The 21,810-nt window shown below is 45.9% G+C and overlaps 1 protein-coding gene across 1 annotated transcript in view; it reads left to right on the forward strand.

Moving 5' to 3' along the window:
- Positions 1-928: 928 nt before the first annotated feature.
- Kcnk2 (potassium two pore domain channel subfamily K member 2) overlaps positions 929-21,810 on the forward strand; it is a 134,580-nt gene continuing 113,698 nt past the window's right edge. The window contains exons 1-2 of the mRNA XM_059281032.1: positions 929-1,381; positions 4,726-5,064. Coding sequence (XP_059137015.1) covers positions 929-1,381; positions 4,726-5,064 — 792 coding nt within the window. The remainder of the gene's footprint in view (positions 1,382-4,725; positions 5,065-21,810) is intronic.

Genomic DNA, 21,810 nt, shown 5'->3' on the forward strand with positions numbered 1-21,810 from the left:
GAAGAAACAGGTGCTGGGATTATTCTTGAATAAAAAATAAATAAAACAAAAAACCATTGATGTTGGAGAGAGTCTTGTAAACGATTTATGAGGTTCATGTTACAGCCATGGCTGTGTCTGTGACTTGCTACGTGTCCCGGGGAAAACACTGGCTTTGCGTAGCACAGTGACGGGGCCAGAAGGCCAGAAGGTGGTGGCCAGCTGGGAGTTCCTGACGGCAAAGTGAAGTGCCTTTCAGGAGCGCAGTTTTAAAGAACTGAAATTCTTCCACATAGAGTAAAGGCAGCATCCAGTCTCCTTCCCTTCCTTGGCCAGTTCTGTTCCAAATCAATCCTTGTGTTCAAGAGTTCAGCAGCTCAGGCGATGCACTCCAGGAGTCTGGGTAGAACGGCTGCCTACCAGTCTAGGGTTTCCATGGGTGTTGGGGAGGGGGCAGTGAACAAGTTCAGCATCTTGGCGCCCCGCAGCATCCGCCCACACTCAACAACATTCAGCATCCTTGGTCCCAGCCTTGGGGTGGGGGTGGGGTGGCGGGTTGTCCCAGAGAAAGCAGTCCGTTTTTCTCCATTCCCCCTTGACTCTGGCATCCAGTTCCTTTCTGATTCAGGAACCTCAGGCCCAAATAAAAGAAAGTAGCCCTGAGACCTCAATGCTTATTCCTTAACCCTTCCCCTGTGTAGCCTGGAAGACCCCGCGTCCTCATGCAGCCCTCACTCGGAGGCTCCCAGGGCACCAGCGAGATGGTGTCTCTGTGCCACCCTGGTTGGAGGGGCGCTAGTGAGGAAGATACTCACCTGTAGGGATCTGGGGTCTCTTGCGACACCCGGACTCGGGAAGGTATGGCTTGGAGCCCTGTGGAAGACGCATGCTTGACAGCTAGAGCAGGAGGTGGCGGTGGGACGCTGGGTGATGGGTGCAGGTGAGGCTCATGCTGCTCCCGGGCGGGAGGCGGGCCGAGGGCGCCACAGGGAGGACGCATTGGCAGCTGGGGCGACGCATAGGGCTGAGGGGGGGGGGGTGCGGGGAGGCGAGCCCAGGCGGGGACACCGCAGGGGCAGGAGGAGGGAGTTCGGAAAGGAGGGAAGAGCGGCGAGGCGACGGGAGAGTGGAGCTGCGGGGCCGGGCGGGCCACCACGGGCCACACCCCCCCTTGCGGGCGCCCGGCGGGGCTCGGGCCAGGCGGGGCGCCGCACAAAGACATGCGGAGAGGGGCTGCGCGGGGCCGCGGCACAAAGACACCCGGGCGCTCGGCCGCGCGGGCTGCAGTAATCACCCCCACTCCGAGCCCCGGGGCAGCGCGGAGCCACCGGCCGAGCGCGCGGAGCCACGGGCCGAGCGCACTCAGGGCCCGCGCGGGACCCCAGGCGGCAGCGCAGTCGGGGTGACCCAACGCGCGCGGGGGCAGCCGCGTCCGAGCCCAACTTGGCCTCGGCCTCGCCCTCTGCCCAGCCTGCCGCCGCTGGTGTCCCCTCCTTCCCGCGATTTCGTTTCTTCTCACGCTCCCCCTACACCCCTCCCGCCTCCAGCACCGCTCTCCCCACCTTGTAAAACAAAGCCGGGGAAAATGCCTGCCCGTGCAGCTCGGAGTGCGCAGCCCATCTTGGAATAAGGAGTGAGTACAATGGCGTGTTGGTAAAAAAAAAAAAAAAAGAAAAGAAAGAAAGAAAGAAAAAGAAAGAAAAGAAAAAGGAGAGAGAAGGAAAGAAAAAAAATAAAAGCATCAAGTCTGTGTTAAAAAAAAAAAAAACATTTTGAATGCTGCATGCCTCATGCTTGCCAGCGCCTCGCGGGAGAGACCCGGCTATACCGCAGGAGGTGAGACCCCCGGGCACCCACCCCGGCCGCGCGCTCTCTGGGGAGGGCGGCGCAGGTCCCATGGCTCATTTTCCTTTCCATTCCGTGGGTTGGATGTGATCCGGGCTTGGCTACCTAACCCCAGCCGGGATCCTCTCTTGGCGGTGTCTTCTGCTCTTCCGCTGGTGCCTGGGGTTTTTGCATTTGCCTCCCTCGGGTGTGGGTTTGGCGCATCTTAAGACAGTTTCTAGAGAGGAGGGTCAGCCCTGGAGAGTAGCCCGCAGGCAGGTTGCACGGTGGCCTTCATCACACTTGTTGCCCATAGCATGGAGGACACGCAAGGGGGCTGGGGAAATAAAATAAAAAGCTCGCTTCTGCTGCTGTTTCGGGGGGCACCTGAGGCCCGCGCGAGAGACCAGGAGTGCACTGAGGAGGACGCTGGGGGAGGGGAGAGGTAGTGATGGTGTGGAGGGTGTGTGAACAGCCAGCTTCTTGGCCTCTCTGCTATCACCAGTGGAGGCTGGGAATCCACAGCGCCCTGATTAGATTGGGAGGAAAGGCTGCCTTTTGCTTTTTGTTTGTTTTAAATATTTATTTTGTATTCCACCAGCTTCTGTCCATTCTAGTCTGCCAATTGTGCATTATATATTTCTGCTAATTAAATATAAGGCCACAGCTTAAAGGAATTAAACTCCTTCAGGAAATTTATCAGCCTAACACACACACACACACACACACACACACACACACACACACACACACACACGAGAGAGAGAGAGAGAGAGAGAGAGAGAGAGAGAGAGAGAGAGAATAAAATATCTAATATTACCGTATCTGCTCTCTCTCTCTCTCTCTCTCTCTCTCTCTCTCTCTCTCTCTCTCTCTCTCTGTCTCTCTCTGTCTCTCTCTGTCTCTCTGTCTCTGTCTCTGTCTCTCTCTCTGTCTCTCTGTCTCTCTGTCTCTCTGTGCATCATGACAATATTTTGATGGGCTTCCACGCTGGGGCTGGGTAAATGATAGTCGTTTATAATTCTCTCGACAAGAAAGCAGCCCTAGGGTGAAAGTCAGTACCCTGGGGTGGGGGTGGGGGACCTGACTTTATGATTAGATGCCAGGACTCCTCTGTTGTGTTCTGTTTTTTAAGTCAGAAGATGGCTCAATTTTAGATTATTTTATTTTTCAGTCAGATTCTGAGCAGCAGGGAGGGGGTGGGGAGTGCCATAGGCTACAGGTGATAGTGATCACTAACTGTAGTAAGCACACGTCTATTAGATTGTAAAAATCCAAACAGTTAACACCCGCTGAAAGTGCTTATTTTGAGTGGCATCACCCTTGCCAGTATGGTGACGGTGCCTTCTAGTTGGTGACTTGATTCAAAACAGGTGGATGGGTGGAGAAGGAGGCATCCCCACTTGTAGTGGGGGGCTGAGCCTTACTTAGGAAGCTGCTGAAGCTGACCCTGGGGAGTCTCCACGGAAAGCTGCTGCTGCTGCTGGTGGGGGTGGGGGTGGGGAGGGGCTGTATCCTCAGGTCTGCTCTGATGATTTCATCTCTTCAAAGTCAGAACTTCCCGTGAGCTCGGCTGCTCAGGGAGATCCTGTCATCCACCTTCATTTCACAACCCCCTTCGTCTGGTGCATCACATAGCTTTGTTTCGAGAGTGCCTTTTTTTGATGGGCAACTGGAGATGTACTTTATGAACTCACTGTGGTAGCCTACATTTACACCCAGCATTAGGCAAGAGGGCAGGATAGGTAGCTGTGTGTAAATGGATGCTCTTTACAAGTGTCTTCTTGAGTAATTTCTGAGGCTGTAGGGTGCAGTTCCATGGGGATTTGCTACGTGAATATTGAAAAGTAAATTTTAGGTTATGTTACCATTTTTATGAAACCTATATTATACACATGGCAGTAATCTGGCTTGTTTTTGTAAGTGGTGAGCTTTAAACTAATGATTTGTGTTGGTTTTTAAGTCTCCATCTTGACCATCCTGTTAACCCATATCAGTTCGCTCTTGCCTCTCCAATCAAGTGTTCTGTGGCGAATGGCTTGTTTTCCCCTCCACAAGTGGCCATCGAATAGCTTTTCTGTTTTCTAAAATGAAACCCATTAATGATGATTTTGAAGAGTTTGGATAAATAATAGATGGACTTGGAGTCACCCCACAGAATCAGGGAGCTCTAATGGAGCAATTAGCCTTGTGCAGGGCATGGAGGGTCTAAGGTGTAAGCCAATGTGCTGGGTTTCTTTCTTGCTTTTGCTGGAGAAATAGAGGGACTTGGTCCTGTCTTGGCTGGTGTGGTTCAAGAGTTAGCAATAACTTTTGTGTTTTAAGCATGCGAGCGATGGCAGAACCATGTTTCATAATGTGCTTACTTTGGAAGACGGGCTCTAGATAGGACTGCGCTAAGTGGTGTGTTCCCACCAGAAACTAGGAAGCATATCTTGAACTGCACTGATCGCCATCCCTTCGCTGTAAGAATTTGAAAACCCAGACAGCAAACCTTCTTTACTCTGATTGCTTACAGTGTAAAGATCTGATATACAGGAGTCAGCCACGAGCCTTCCTCGTGAGCAGATATCTTGTTTAGTACCATCAGCCCTTGGGAGCTCACAGCATCTTCATTGACACATACATAATCACGAGCAGAAACAAAAATCTAGAAATGAATGAGGAACTCCTCAGGCATTCTTTTGTTTAGTGTTTAACTTCTTGGTCTGACCCCTGTTTTTTTCCATCCACCTGGCACTCCATTGGCAGCAAAGAGCAGAAGCCCAGCCCCCTCCCTTGAGCCTATGTATGGTTCTGGAAATGATTAGAGAAGCTGCGGGGTGAGGTTCCTCAGCTCCCACTAGGAGAGTGCCTGAGTTCAGCCAGCCCTGGCTGACCCCCTAAAGAATCAGCTAGCCCCTTGCTTCCAGACTCCTCTAGCCTAACCCAAATTCTCTGTTGTTGTCAGTGGCGGCCCCTGACTTGCTGGATCCCAAGTCTGCCGCGCAGAACTCCAAACCGAGGCTCTCCTTCTCCGCAAAACCCACCGTGCTTGCTTCCCGGGTGGAGACTGACACGGCCATTAATGTTATGAAATGGAAGACGGTCTCCACGATTTTCCTGGTGGTCGTCCTCTACCTGATCATTGGAGCCACTGTGTTCAAGGCATTGGAGCAGCCTCAGGAGATTTCCCAGAGGACCACCATCGTGATCCAGAAACAGACCTTCATAGCCCAGCACGCCTGCGTCAACTCCACCGAGCTGGACGATCTCATTCAGGTAACAACCCCCAGACGAGCTGGGCTCCATTTCTCCCTAAGGGCACCAGGGTGGACCTCACGGTCCCTGAGAGCATGGACCTCCTTCCCTGGTGTGTTCCTTTCCTCCACTCTTTCCCTCCTACCATCATATCTCTTACTTCTCCTGCTCATTCTCCTCTTTCCTACTCTTTTATACTTCTTCCTCCTCTGTTCTTATTGTCCCTGTCTTAGAACTGAGAGGGCTTTACTTGGCTGCAGGCCCTCATGACTGAGGAGGCCATTGCCCACAGAGAAGTCTTTTAACTGGGCTATGGCCATCACCACTTAGGGAGTCTGGCTTGTACACTCTTGGGATGCACCTTCCACCTTGTGAACAAGTTGTCACCCAGTTCTTTAATCTCCTTGGAGTATAGCTTCATTAAATGGTCGTTTCTTCTTTGAATTCTAACGAAGATCAGCTTACTACTACACAGAAAAATGAAGTTTTTGCGAAAGAAGCACACCAGTTTTAATTTAAAACAGTGGAGCACCATCCTCATGGTGAGCCATGCTTTAAGTATTAACCCCCAAATGATTTCTGAGTTTGGCCTCTTAGACATGACCATATTTTGGTTGTGGGTTTCTTTGGTGTAAAACGTCATAGGTGACAAGAAAAACCTTCAAATTTCCCTACAAGGGGATTTGTTGGCTGTTGAAAACATTCTCATCGTGTACACATCTATTTTCCTAGACAGCTTGCTTTTTCTTGCTTGGTTTAATTCAAATTGGACGGAAAGTGATCCGTGAGTCATCATTTGAGTGTGCTTTTCCTCATTTTGTGTCTGGGTTTTTATATCATTTGAATGAGTTGGGATAACAGATTTAGAGATTTATAATTGGATTAATCCCATGTTTTTGTAGGACCTTTGCCCTGGTTCCATCTCATGATGACTCCCCCTGTTATTCCCAGCCAGCGGAGGAGACATGCCCTTATTCACACACGGCTGACAGTTGTTCAGAGCTGGTGTTATCTGCTCCTGATCCCCACTGGGGTCCTGCCACATTCAGGCATTTCTGTGTCTCTCCCATTTAACTTAAATTTTGTTCAGTTTTGTTTCAGTTTTAAACTAACACAGTCTTGAGTTTTGAAAACGTTCTTCGCATGCTCACACACCAAGCTCTCTGTTGCTGTTAGATAATGGTGGCATGTTCTACAGCGGCAGACAGACAAACATCCAACTAACTAATCCTTTGTGTCAGCTACCCCTTTCCCTGAGCCTATGCAAGCTCATCTTCATTTCATTCTTTCTCCATACCACATAAGCCCACCAGGGAGATGCCTCGGATCTTTAAAGCATCCCTGCCTATTTTGCTTTCTGAAGCACAGCTTCTGGTCATGTCAATGGAGGCCAACTGGAGTGGGGTGCTCAGAGCCTCAGCTCTGGGCTCAGATAGGGTATGTGTGAGCCCTTCACCAAATCTTCATGAGTAAACAACTTTTCCCTGTAAGCCCCAAATGATCTCTCTGGAATGGCAAGAGACTTCCCATCCAGTAGGTGTGAAGAGAGTCAAGGATAACCCACCTGTAGGAGTGAGGGGTAGGAAAAGCATGGGGCTTGTTTGTAGCTCTTATTTCCCTTCCCCATCCTTTTATTGGGCCGTAGTTGTTGATTCAGGTAACTACACCCTCATAGCTGGCGTGAAGTATGATTGGTCTTGGGCAGGAAAAGGAAAATAATCCTTCAGGCTGGAGGAATCTCAGTGTGAATTGGAGAATGATCTCACTGTCTGACTCTACCCAGAACTCTCAAAATAACTTAAAGGCCATGGCAGATGGGGCAGTCTAGTGGTGAATGCAGATTATTTTTTTACACATTGTTTTTTTTTTTTCTGGAATAGACAGAGCTCAAAATATGACCTACTTTTCTCATTTCTCTTCTGCAAGCTCCATCCGTTTTAGCTTTATTACTAAGCACAGCTGGTTGAGTGTCATTGGTCTTTAAACATAATTTTATGTTCCATCATCATTTTCAGTGCAGAAGTTGCCTGTTATTTATTATATCTTATGTTTATTACTCAGTGTTAGTACATTTTCCCCCTTGAATATGTATATGTATATACAAAAAAAGTGTTCAGACTTCAAGGATCAAGAATAGAAAAAGGCAAATGCGCCTGTGGTCATTTATGAGAACAGCATCTCTCCCCTAGAGCTCCAGTGTCTAGTGTCTCCCCGCTCTCATTCCTCCATTACTTTAACCCTTAAAACCCTGCCAGTGGGTCTACTGGACAGCAATATCATAGCGGTACGGATCGAGAAACCAGACAGAGCCAGTCCAGGTGATTTGACCAGTGACATCAGCAGGGTCCAGTCTACAGTCTGGTCTGGCATCAATACTCAGAGGCTCTGCTGTCTAGGGAGCTTTATCTTCCTGCAGTGTGGGAGGCAGAAAGGGTGGGAGTGGGTACTACTGGGTAACAACCTGCTGTTAATGAGAAGGAAGCAGTCAAACAGGACAGTGTCCCATACGATGAAACTGTCCTGGTCCCCAGATTATCACCAGCCACCTGATTCCATGCAGTGTTTATCCGGGTAGGATGAGGGAGATGGAGGAACAGCATGTGACAGCCTCCTCCAGAACTTCTGTGCTGGATACCTGTGCCTCTGTGCAATTCCCGTTAATTTCATAATGATGCATTCAGTCAATCACCACAGCTTTTCAACAAGATTGGTAGAGGTGCTAAAGACAGATTTTTGGGACAAATGTCTTTTCTGGGTCAGGATTTGAAGGCAAAGCAGGTATCTGCTTCTATGGCACTTCAGTTAATGGTGTCACTACAAAAACACACAGGAAAACACTCCTGAGGTTTAGACTCACAAAACCTGTCACCAGACAGAATTCAATGACTAACCACTAAGGGTGTACATTACTCTAACCCTTTGCATTCTCTAGCTTATATAATTTTCATAACTGTTTAACCTAATCATCTATAAATAACTTCTGTACAAACTGAGGCAGGAGAGTGCTAAGTGGGAGAGTGTTAATTGAAACCCAAGTGGGCAGACTCAAGAATGTGTGCACTCACTACCTGTGTTTACTACTCTTTAAAACCCATTAATAAACATTTTCCTGGAAATGCTCTGGTAATCTGTGCATTAGGGTGTAATAAATGTGGAATTGTCATCTCCATGCACAGTGAGGTGTGTTGCATGTCTGTGTTTCTAACCTGATGAGTGCATTGGCGACATTCCAATGTTCTTCCCAGGCAACAGAACTCTTATCCGTGTTCTCTTTGATTGGCATAGACCAGGAGAAGCATGGTTGTGTTAGCACAGCTTACCTTCAGTCTAGCTATTCCCATGCTGATTCATCAGTTTGGGGATTTAAAATATGTTGCAAATATTTAAAATATTTAGTAGCAAAGATATCTTACAGGTGTTTGTCCTCTGTAAAGTGAAAGTCCCCCTGCCTGAGAGCTAGATGGGGAGATATCCTTCTCTGTTATGGGGTAAAGAATCGTCGGATTTCTATGATAGTATCTAGTGACCTCAGTCTAGAATTTTGGTATCTTCATTGGGGCAGTACTGAATTATTTTTTGCATAATTCCTTCCTTGCTGTTTGGTCCTTTCATGGGTATTTATGGAGGATCTTCAGTGGGTTCACTTCTCTGCTCGGTATTTAGCCAAATAAAATGACAGGGGAAAAGCATGGCTTCTCTTAAGGTACTCCTTCCTACATAGTCAAACGGGGGGCGAGGCGGGGGGAGTCACTTTAAATATAGTCACATTAGAAATGCTTGCAGATTGGAGTTAGGAGTGCTTAAAATTGGAATACTACAGAAGAAATTAACCGCTTAATGATGATGGGAGAGACACAGAAGAGGTCAAGAGAGGGTACATGAGGAAGAAAGGAGATCGGAGGGGTAACAGGCAGATATGCTCTAGAAGAAGAGTTATCTAGACTTGAGGCACTGAGTCATGAGCAGGCTCTGGAGCATTGACCAGGCCCTATCATTCCACAGCAGGGAGGTTGGTTCCAGCCTAGGCCTGGCCTCCATCTCTAGTGGATGAGCCCTGCTGGGTACTTGGCTACGTGTGGAAGGATACTAGGAGCTACAGGGTCCCAATGTACTACCCCAAGATACAGCTAAGTCTGGACTTTTTAAATAAGGAAATATTATTTTTTTAATTTGTTGTGTTAAGATTATATGAACTATATATTATCCATCCATTTACAAATACTTTTTGAATGCCTACCATGTAAGGCAAGCTCTGAAATGTAGGGAGATTGGAGCATGAAGATTCTTGCCCCCTCTGAGCCTGTATTTTATTGGGAAGTGGGGTGCTCATCCATAGTGATAGGTTCCAGAAGATTCAAGCAGTGAAGCTCCGCATGGGGGGTTGTTAGAAAATGTTGAGGGTGGGCTGTAAATAAGGTTACTAGTGAACTGTCACTGATATGGTAATTTTTGGATGAAGAGACAAACCAGTGTCAGGTGTGGAGCAGCACTTAGTCAGGGGCCTGAACACATGCACAGGCCCTGGCTGAGGTGGGGGCTTCTGCCAGGGGGCTGAGGGGAACTGGAGAAGATGATGTGGGGCAGGGTATGGGGACTGCCCTAGTTCCATTTCTGTAGTTGTGATAAATTATTCCAACAGTAAGCAAATTAGAGGGGAATGGTTTGTATTTTAGCTGATGACTCCAGATTGCAGTCCATCACTGTGGAGAGGTCACAGTGGCAGAGGCTGAGGTAGCTCCTCACAGCGTGTCTGTGGTCAAGGGCAGAATGCAATAAAGGCACTCGCGCTTTGCACTCAGCCGGCTTTTTCATTCTTACACAGTCTGGGCATTGTGTCTCCCACCTTCAGTCTTCTCACATCAGTTACGCAGGCAGTCTCCTGTAGACGTGCCATAGGCTCATCTGACCTTGATAGTCTCTCACTTAGCCTCTCTTTCCTGGTGACTCTCTGTTGTGCGATGTTGGCAATTAGAACTCACCATCACAGGGACCGTGCCATGTCCCGCTTCCTAAGTTTAAAAATATGGAGTCTGCGTCTTGCTCTGGCTTGTGTTCCAACAGCCCCTCCCCAGCCTTTGCCTTCACACAACTGTACAGTCAGCAGGGGCAGAATAACTAACTCTGCATGGAGATGTTTGCAGGAGGCACCATAAGACATGGTCAGATTCTGGGTAGATTTGGGAGGAGAATGAGGTAGAGCTTACCCATGGACCAGTTAAGTATGCCATGGGCAAGAGACAACCATACCTTGACTAAATTTTTTTTCCCAAGGAATTAAAAGATGATGGGTCCTTTTTATTCAAATGGGGAAGCGTGTGGGATTGCCAGGATGGGGGATATTGTCCTGATAGTGTCAGGCAGGTTTCAGTTATTGAAGGTCTCTGAGGCACCAGATTGCAGCATTTACAGAGCCAGTTTCTTGGAGGAAAACAATGTAATACAGTACAGCACTCAAATAAAACAAAACCCCACATTCTGGAGCTGCTGGCTGCCAGCAACAGTTATCCTCCTATGAGGCCCTGTACCAGACACTTCTGTCATGGATCCTGAGCACTAATGTGCATATGAGCATTTTTGTCAGCTAGAGTTCCTACACACTACTGGCCACATTTTCTTTTATATCACCAGCCACAGAAGCCAAGCCCTCTGTGAGTCTCACTGAGACCAAGTGTGTATCTATGAGAAAAGATGAGAAGGGGATGCCAACCTCCCCGAAAGTTCTCATACCATGGTGTGTTGCTGGTTCCTTTTAATTGTTGACTTGATCCCATACAGAATCACCTTTAGATTAGCTACATTGGGTTGGCCTGTGGGTGTGTCTGTGGGTGATTGTCTCAGTGGCCTTGATTGATGTAGGAAGACCCAGCCCACCATGGGTGGCAACATTCTCTAGAACGGGAGTCCTGAGATGTATTAGTGGAGAAATTAAGCTAAGCACTAGACATGTTGTAACTTACCCTCTCAGTTCTTGGTGGTGGATGTAATTAGAAACTTTCACCCTCTTGTTATTGTGATTTCCCCACAATGACAGACTGTATCCTGGGATTTATTGTAAGCTGACTACAATACTACTACTTTGCCCTCTAAGTTATTATTTATTTATGAATTGTTTTTACTTTATATATGAGTGTTTTGCCTGCATGTATGGATGTCTACTCTCTGTACAGTACCCATGGAGGCCAGAGGGGGGTGTCAGAGCCCATGAAACTGGAGTTACAGATGGTTGTGAGCTGCCCTGTGAGTGCCAGGAACTGAACCTGGGTCCTCTGCAAGAGTAGTCAATGCTCTTAACCACTGAGGCATCTCTCAGCCCGGCTCCCCATGTTCTTTTTGTCCGGGTGTTTTATCACAGCAACAGAAATGACGCTAGATCATTCTCAAGGACAGCTCTTGATGAGCATGTCATCTGACCAGGGGACAGTACCGCAGTGGAACTTCAGTAAACAAGCCCAGGTTGACCACAGGTCAACGTGGCCATGGTGAGTTTGAGAGACCCATTAGGATGCCCATGTAAGGAGTGAAGTAAGAGGTTGAAAACATGAGTTGGAGTGTAGAGAATGGGGTGGTCTGAAGAAGCACATTTGCCAGTCATCATACAGAAAGGATTTAAACCCTGATGCTGGAGGAGACCTCAACAGGATGAGTGAAGGTTGAGGTGAGCAGAGATACAAGAGCCAAGAGGCTTCAAGATCTAGAGGTTGCTGAGGAATATGATTCACAAGGCAAGAGAAATGATCTGCAACAAGAGATCGCAAGAATCTCTGTGTCATTGTAGGAGATCCATATCACCCTAAGTCTCCAGAGCCCTGGTCATTTCATTTGTCATATACGTCCCCAAGGTCCTTTAAATGAAGCCGTTAAGCACACCCCTAATCAAGGGAGTCTTGGGAGGTGTGTGAGTAAGATAGTCACTTTGCTTTGGCTCATGACTAGAAAAGGGGATGGCTGGGTGTGTAAAAAGCAGAGGAAGAGCTAATTGAATGTAGCAGAAAATGTTGCTAACGGATGATGCATAGTGGCTTTACAACAGGCAGCCCATTGCATGTGAGTACCCTGGTAAAAGAACTGCTTGGATTCATTCTTACAGTATAGACGTCTTCTTCTTCTTCTTTTTTTTTTTTATTATTTTACCTCCAGACAAAATAACACACTGTTCCGAAAACTATCTAGATGTCTTCTCTTTTCTTACTGATGGCTTTATTCATTTTGTTTAATGTTTTGGACAAAAGTGTAGGTTTTAATAACATAAAACATGGTCTATAGTGTCTCTAACAGCTGTAAGTCCCTTCTGCTCTTTGGATTGACTTCCAGAAAACCATATCCAACCTCTGCTGTGTGTAAGCCTTCCTGGAAGCAGAAAACCTAGGAGCTCGGGTGGGCTTGCCTGCCTGACAGCTACCACATGAGTATCTGTGCTTCAAAGAGAGGCAATGGAGCACAGAGTCGGAAAGACCACCTCCAGCTTCCACTTTCCCCTGGACTTCATCATGGTCTCTGTTCTTAGTGGAAAACCCCTTCTTGCATCCACTCCTAGCCCATATGTTCATGCTGCCTCAATGTAGAGGACGAAAAGATTCAAACAGAAACAATGTTTTCCTTAGTATCTAAGAACAATTGAGATAGTCCCATGTCTTGTTTCCTAATAGTACTTAAGTTTTGCATATCAAACAGGAAAGTAGTTTGTCAGAAAATGATTTTACCTTTACAGAATTTAAAATGATGGTTCCTTAGGTAATAAGGTTGAAGAGTTGGAAATGTACTATATAAATGTTAGACATTGATAAATTATCATGGAAACAGATGTGGTTAAGAAGACTGTCATCATCAAATAACATTTTAGGAAGTAATTTGATGGGTGGAATAGTTGTTTGGGAATGGAGAAAATGATTCTGCATGTATATTGTAACATATAGTTTTGGTTAACCTTAAAGACACTTGCAAAGTTTAGACACTCTCAGTGATGGCTTTCCAGCGTGGGTCTTTCATGATAATTATGTCAAGAAATCTAGAATTTATAGTTGTACCTTCTACGTTTGCATTCTGTCACCTCCTTACACACCATTTGACACTTGTTCTGGTTAGATTTTTGTCAGCGTGGCACAAGCTTGGGTCATCTGGGTATAGGGAACCTCAGCTGAAAAAATGCCTCCATCATTTTAGCCTTTAGGCAAGTCTGTGGGGCATTTTCTTGATTAGTGATTGGTGTGGGAAGAGCCCAGCTCACCATGGGTAATACCATCCTTGGGAAGGTGATCTAGTGTGGTATAAGCCGTGGAGAGCAAGCCAGTAAGCCGTGTCCCTCCATGGCCTTTGCTTCAGCTCTGCACCCAGCTCCTCCATGAGTTCCTGTCCCCACTTTCCTTCATGATGGACAATAAACTGTAAGCTAAAGAAACCCTTTCTTCTCCATGTTGCTTTTGGTCATGGTTTTTATCACAGCACTGGATGCCACTTTAAGTACATTCTTAGTAATTCCCTTATCCATAGTCATGCACATTGTAAGTCGTGTTTATAAAATGGAGAAATGGAGACAGTGTGCCTTCTATCTCTGAAAGAGGCAAACTGGTCCCTGGGTCAGATTCTCCTTGTGAGCTGTCCCTGGGCTTACCCTCTTAGACAGCGATACTGGGGTGTGGGCTACCCTATGCCTGCTGCATGGGGACCTGTGTTGGTGATTCTCAATGCAAGTCACTCAGAGTCACTCACAGAGGCTGAGTTGCACAGAGCTCTGGAGGCTCAAGACAGCATCTCAGTTCTGGTGAGGCCCTTCCGGGCTGCCTTGCACATTGGCAGAGAGCAGTGATAGGCACATGTGTGTAAGGGAGGGAGGGAGAGGGGGGAAGAAGTGAGGGAGAGAGGGAAGAAGTGAGGGAGAGAGGGAAGAAGTGAGGGAGAGAGGGAAGAAGTGAGGGAGAGAGGGAAGAAGTGAGGGAGAGAGGGAGGGAAGAGACTGAAAGGTAGAAGAAAGCCAGAGAGAAACAGGAAGGGTTAGACTTTTCTTGGGTAACTCCAAAGAGGTCTGTGTGAACTCCGTCAGTCTCTCCCACAGGCAGTGTCCTCAGCCCTAGGTGCTATCCACTGCTCCCTTACCTTCTCAACAGTGAAAATGCAACCTCTCATACAAGGACTCTGGGGCAGAGGGAGAGGGGACCCAAATCCGAACCACAGCAGACTCCACAACTGTTCATCCCAAGACTGCTTCTTTTAAAACATATTTTCAGGTATATTCCTGTAGTATGTCCATCAAATAGGAAGCTTTCCATCATTGTCTTTCCATTTCGGATAAGTAAACTGAGGCACAGAGTGTTTAACGCTAACCCTCCTCCCCGCCACCGCCGCCCTTAGCCCTTTTCATCTGGAGATGTTGCTAGGAAACACTGACCTGCCATTCTGGAGATTGGGAGGCTCCTTCCCCTAGCGGGTACTGTTCATCATTGTCTCGGCTTCTCTTACTGAACCCTGCAGAATAAAGCAGGTTTGTGAGCTGTGTATTTAGGACACGGGCCCTTCACACCAAGTCCTTGGAGGACTGTAAACCCAGAACACAATGCACAAGGCAGCAGCTAATGTAAACTCATGAAATACTGGGCAAGGAGTAAGGCCACAGAAGGGCATGGGGTATTCTCAGAAAGCTTGTAGTTGGGCCCTGGACATGTGGAGGCAGAGCCAAAGGAGGGATCTACAACAGGGAGTGCCCACAAATATATGTGCATACATGCTCTGTGATCTTGTGCATCGCTCTATACAGATGCATTCCATTTTCCTGTCTCCTTTGTCCTTTTTCTATCATAAGGGGGATGATTGTGGGATATTGTAAGTCCTACTCTATTGATCCATTGATGTGCTTCGTATTGGACCTTTGCACATGACGAACACCGGTTTTTCCACTGAGCTACATTCCCAGAAATCACATAGCGGTTGCTTCTAGCAGAGGCCCTCTAAGAAGCCTCGCAGTGGGAACCATTTCCCTGACATGTGTCATGTGTGTGAACACAGAGACCACCTTGGATGTAATTCCTAAGGAGCTGTCCACCTTGTGGTTTGAAACAGGGCCTCTCATTAGCCTGCAACTGTTCACACAGGCCAGCTAGGCTGGCCAGCTAGCCCGGGAAATGCATCCATCTCTGCCACTCCAGCACTGGAATCCCAAGCACTTGCAGCTCTCTGGCTTTTGATGTGTGCTCTGGTGACCAAACCCAGGTCATCACGACTTCTAAGGCAAGCAATTTACCGACTGAGCCATCTCCTCAGCTCCTAAAGTCACGCGCTTTAAGATGTGACATGGTCATCAACAGCATGCTATGTTTCTCAGGATCTATTTGAGCATCAGGACAAAGCAAAGTAGGGATGCAGGGTTTCTTCAAATAGGAAGGAGCTTCCTAGGTCTCCAAGGCTTCGCCTTTGGTTTCACACGGCCCAGTGCCACGTAGGTGGGGCTTATCAGAGCTATCCCAGGTCGTGTTCCTTGTCTGAACACTTAATCTTTGAAGTTTCATCAACACAGCAGTGTGCAGTTACTAAGAATTAGTTACCTCAGCCCATGGGTAATGATGCAGTTTGACCCATTACACATTCATGTACAAGCTGGAGATGTGATTTCACAGAAGAAACTCATGGAAAGGTAGAGAAGGCATCTCCACAGCTTCCTCAGCACCGAGAGCCATTGGCTTTTTTCTCTTGTTAGAAGTTATGGACATGTTCTTTCTCCCTTCCATGCCCTCCTGCCCCCTGCTCCCTTCTCTCCCTTCCCCCTCCCCTTACCTCTCCTGCTCCCTTCCCTTCTCTTACCCCTCCCCTCAGTCTCTTTCAACATTTTAGCAGTTAATTTGCTGGTGGTTATTGCTGTTTTGTAGATGTTTATCAAGAAAACTGTGTGTTTGTATCTGTGATTATGTGTGTGTGCCTGTGTGTGTACATTCCTGTGTGTGTGAGTATATGTGTGTGTGAGTATGTGTGTGTGTGTGTTGCTGTGTGCCTGTGTGTGTACATTCCTGTGTGTGTGTGTGTGTGTGTGTGTGTGTGTGTGTGTGTGTGTGTACATGAGTATGTGTTGGCAGCACCTGGGATAGTGTATCCTTTTTTTCTGATGCCTTGCTGAATTCTTTGCTCTGGTTTCATTGCTGAATGGATTTAAGATCAAGACTGGCTTTGTGTTCATGCCTGACAGTGTTAGCTTATAGATGCTGCCACAGGAACTTAAACATTCCGTGAGAATATTGATTTCTGTGTGAACGTGGCTGGGATTGCGGGGTTACTATTGGAGAACTTAGGTTATCAGGCCTGGTGATGCCGAGCCATCTCTCCAGCTTTCCTTCTTTTTCCAAAACAGTTTTTCTTTCTGTTGTTTCTCTGGTCTCACCTTGTATGTTGCCTATTGGCATTGCTGAATGCTGTCTTCGGGCATTCATGGGGTCTAGATCATTCTTCTAAGGTGGTCAAATGATTTTTCTCTAGGGTAGATGTCTCTCAAGTCTGCAGTTTTCACCCAAGCAGGATGAAGCCTGCTGTCATTTATGTTCCCTTTCCCTTGGCTTGTGAGAGTTTAAAAATTTAACGTAATGTTGGGCACTCCACTGTCTTACAGACCACAGAGGTATCTGTAGACTTCGGTGTTTCTCTTCTCAATTTTAATTGAAAGCATCAAGAGCAGGTGTTCAGACATGCCTCTCCCCTCACATACATGTTTATTATCTCTATTGCATCTCCCTCTGTTGCTTTTTTCCTTTCCTGGGGCTGGACATGGGACTCAGGTTTCATGTAAACTAAGTGTGCCGCCGACCATTGAGCCACACGTTCAGCTCTCCCTTATCTTAACCCGTTTTTGTCAGTTCATAGCCACATGTTCTCATTAGATGCGATCACTCCTGGGATAGGAGGTTGTCTCCCTATGGCCACTCATACTCTGCAGATTGAGCGCTCTCCGTTTCCCAGGTTACCATCTCTTGTCATCCCCTTGGTTGGTGGATGGACTTTTTCCATGCAGAGCTGTCAATCAGATAGACTTCCACGTGTTTGAAGTGTTTGTGATTTCACTGGGTTTAAATTTTCTCAGGAAAGCCCAATTTCCTTATACAATTCGAGTTCCCAACCTAGACAGGTATAGACTGAGGCCAGCACTTACACCCTGCCAGGTGAAAAAGTTCATATTTCTGATTTTTTGAGATACATCTAAGGAGGCAGAATTTACTAGAAGTTTGTATATGTATACCATACGGTGTGTTCTCTGGTGACAAAGTAGTGTGAGAAAGCCATAGGAAGTAGGTAGATACTTGTAACCTCAGTAGATGCCTCTCTCCATGACCACGTGGATTATGTCAGAATACATTGTAGGGGAAAGCATCTTCAATTCTCACACTGTCTGTTTTTAAGTTCCCAATATGGTTTCTTGGCCGCTTTAAACTTCTTTGGTGATGCATCTGTTCTCTCTATTTTGCTGAAGCTCTTGTGGAGGACACAGTGGGATTCATCAATAACTCATAACTGCTAAAACAGGTCGTGTTCCTTTTGGCAGATGAAAACTTCTTTCCTGTTCCCTTTGTTGAGGGACTGGAAGGAGTGATTTGAGAGAGTTGGTGTCACTAACAGTAAAGAGCTTGTCCTTCCCTGGATGTTGTATGGCTTCAGTACCACGTAACCTAGTGGTGCCAGGGAAATGGGTTCTGATTGACAAGTAAAGATGAAGCCAGCTCTCTTCTCCTCCATACTTGTAGCCTGTCCTTCAGGAGCGACAGTCCTGTTAACTCAGGAGTCCCTAGCCAAGATTCAGTCAGAGTATCCCCAGTATAGTGGCATGTTTGGGGTACCCAAATAGATTCCCAGCCCTACCCCCAAATGGACAAGAAAGGAAAACTGTAGTTGTTAGATGCTGTAGCATTCCTGTATTCTTATTTCCCATCAGTAGTAAAAGAAAGATCTTGCCTTCCTCAAACTAAGCCAGGGAGAAGCTTGAAAAACTTGTTCAGGGATGGCAGCAGGTGTCCTTACAGTGGCACTTCAGGTGGCCTTGACTGGGTTGCTTGTTGGAGCCCACCTAGGTTTCCTAGTGGCTTCACCCAACAGGACTGCATAAGTGGATGATTGGACCACCGGCCTGAGTACCAGGTGTTTGAAAGGGTCTACACTTGGCTGTTTCTAGCAAGGGGGAGGTCCTTTGCCCCTCCCCTTGGCATTGTTATAAATAACCCTTTGGAATAATGTTCTGGGCCACTGTGGAGAAGGATCCAGGCCCACCTGAGGCTATCCTGCATTTCTATTTGTTTCTCTCCTCTCTATTTCTATCTAAGTCTCTTATTCCTCACTCCTCAAGAGTCCCTGGGTTAAATAAATGTGGGGGCTGGTCTCCCACAGTTGCTGGTTTTGGAGATTCTCCTTTTTCATGGAAAATAAAAGCTCACATGTGAACTGTAAGGATTCACATGGAAATATAAAGGCTTTAGGGTACAATCCCAACTTCCTGTTCCACTGGAGGCCAGTGATATTTTCTTAGGACATCTGTTTATTCCACCTCTCAGAATGTCAGTGAATGACTGCTGTTTGCAATTTCTCCCAACCAATTCTTAAGCTATCATGTGCACAAGTTAGAGGTAAGTATTTCTGGTTATTGCTAAATAAAATTGTGTAGGCCAAAGTTATAATGAATCATTGCTTAGAAAAACATTCATATGAGATTGAGCATGTCCTCAGTGGCCTGGCTGGCCACAGGTAGACCTTTGGTCTTGTATGAACATCATTCATACAAGAAAGAAGGGGAGTAATTTGTACCATTTTTTTCAAATCTAAATTATTTGGACATTTAAAGACATGTTGAGCATTCTCAATTCTCTTCCTAAACCCTTGTTTCACAACAACTTTGAATTTATGTATCATGTTCAGACAGCAGATTAGCTGTGATGGAGAAACAAGGTAAGATGTTTGCTGTGACCATCTGCTCATAGAAAGCAAGAGGGATACACATTCTTTCATCCATTCATGGAACAGTTCTGAGTTTTCAAAAACTGTCTTCCAGCCATGGAGTGTAATAGCTCAGAGTCAAAACAAAGCAGCCTTTGTGGCTGCTATGCCAGAGAAGAGCTACTAAAAGGCAGCACGTTACCACCCAGATGAGATAATTTCATGACCTGATAGTGTCATGAAGACTAGACAACTGCCTGAAGGGACAGAATGATGGAGGTGGGCTTCATCAGGATAGGTCATCCTCTGAAAACTTCCCTCCAAGGCAGCATTTGAGAAGAAACATGGCTGAGAAAGAGTGAGGTGTGTGAACAGCTGGCGGAGAGGGGCTCAGGAAGGGAGGGTAGCCAGGCTGAATCTGGAGCATCTTTGTCTTGTTCTGGGACCTGGACACATACACTGCTAATGTGGTCAGGCCACCACGGCAACCAGGACAGCCTAGCAAAGGAGAGGAGGGAAGGCAGGCCACATGTCTGTAGACCTTGGTAACATTGGCCCAGGCTTAATGACAATGGGAAGTAAATATAGAGTTACTGTCAGAAAGGAACAGACAATTACATCACAATTGCCCAGTGAGCAAGACGCGGCCCACTGTGGATTGGGTGGAACTAAACTAGAAATATAGCTAAAGGAATTGTAATGAGAGTTGGTTTTGTGGAGAATTTTGAAGGTCTGGGCACGAGAGGGGGACAGATTTTAGTTTAACAGGTAAACAAATTTTCTGGAAGAGATCCTGAGGTAATGGGGATATTTCTGGGGAAAGAATCAGGGAGACAGGCTACACCTGGCTGAAGGGTTTGGAAACTGGTAGGAAATGTTGAGTTTAATATGTCCAGGATTCCTTAAGAACAAGAGCAATGTTTGTGTGTATGATTGCTAGAAATTCTTCTGCTGAGTTCTGTTGGTAGAGTCCTCTCTTCCATTTTTATTTTCTCAGACTAAATTCCAACATCTGTTTGAGATAAAAGATCTATATAGATTTCACTTTTAAAATATTATTGTTTAAATATTCATACAGGATGGATTTTTCTGGGCTTGTTACAGTTGACATGCCACCAAAAAGATTATGTTTAATAGATAGAGATGTGTTTTCTCTGTTGAGCACATTCCAAGGTTTCAGACACCTTGATGTTCATTTCTGGAAGGTGATGTATCAGACAGTAACATTTGGCTCTTGATTTGAGCAGGCCTAAAAATCCATTTCATGAGGGTAATTTTAAATAATTTTGTCTAATTAATGTTGTAAAGGATGTTATTTTGTAATAATGCTATCATTCCCCAGGCCCGTTTTTCTGGGGCAGCTGTTCTACGCCATTATGCTAATCAGTATTTTTCAACAGGACAGGAACTCAGCTGTGTTACCATGTTACTTGGGACTCCTGAATCACCGGCAGCTGCTGTGTGTGTTCCTGTAGGCATGTATGTCTCTTAGTGGCTGCGGTCCTTCCCTGATGTAATGTTAAACGCTTCAGACAGGCTTTACACCAGGAAGGTAATGAGGACTGATCTTACATAGGAGCCACACCGAGACGTGTGCCATTGAGTTGGAAAGAAAATGCAGAATACAAGCAAAAATAGCAGCTGGATCCAAAAGGTAGAGTGTCTAAGGAAAACAGAAAATTTGCCAGCAGACTTTGTTGGAGTCCCTCTTAGGTTAGCTGGATATGACATTTAGGAGGAGTTTTGGGGTTCAGGATCTAAAGAAGCGTTTGTCTTACAAATCCGTCCTTTCAGAATTGAGAAAATGAGCAGTTTGCATTTTCTAAGAGCACACTACCTCAAAATAGATACTGTGTCTGGAACTTTGGGTTTCTCCAACCCCAACCCCACCACTGTCTTCATCCCTCTTTTATAAATAGCACCAGCTCTCTAAACCCAGAGGTGGCCATCCTGACACACACATTGCTTTGAAGAAAGGAATCTATAGATTGTATTCTCCATCCTGAGAGGCAGTCTGCCCTGACCTCTCTTGCTCCTCACTCATTGTTCTGAATTACTCATCCCAGTCTGTTCAGCAGAGTGGCTTACTGTCTTCGAGCCATCACTGAGTAAGAAAAATTCTAAGCATGTAGTATTCTGGGAAAACCTGAACCCAGAGGAGAGTAGCAGAGGGAGTATCTTTGTTAAGGCTCTCATCCCCTCCACCCCCATCACCAAATGAAGTTATAAATAGAATTTTAATCACAAAGATTTAACAAATTAAGCATGGTAAATCCAACTCACATCAGTAGTGAGAAAACTTATACTTTTTTTTGTGTGTTAACATGAGTGAGTCTCCCATGAAGTTAAAAATATTGCTAGCATAGTGGTGCATACTTGTTATCCCAGCGCTTGGGAGGCTGAGGCAGGAGGACAGTCTGGGCTGCACAGAGAGGTCAGGGCAACCTGAGATACACGCTGAGCCCATGTATAAAGATATACAAGATATATATATATATATATATATATATATATATATACACACACCTATATTACACACAATATATAAATATATTATATATAAATATATAGTTAGACATATAAACCTTATATATAGAAAACTTGTATATTGTAAAATATATATATATATATATATATATATATATATATATACACACTTGTATAATGTGCTCAAAGCCTTGGGTTCAGTCAATTCCTAGCACTAGAAGGAAAATTGGTATATATTTATTGACTGCCTACTATGTTCTTAGCTCTGCTTTGTATAGGACAATAAAATTTTCCATTTTTATAAATTATTTTTATTATACATATTATTTCATAACATGATTGGCTCAGCTTGCAATGTTATTGTGAATGTACACCAAATCTTTACCATAG

Source organism: Peromyscus eremicus, chromosome 15 (assembly GCF_949786415.1).
Source record: "Peromyscus eremicus chromosome 15, PerEre_H2_v1, whole genome shotgun sequence".
In the NCBI taxonomy this organism is placed as follows: domain Eukaryota; kingdom Metazoa; phylum Chordata; class Mammalia; order Rodentia; family Cricetidae; genus Peromyscus; species Peromyscus eremicus.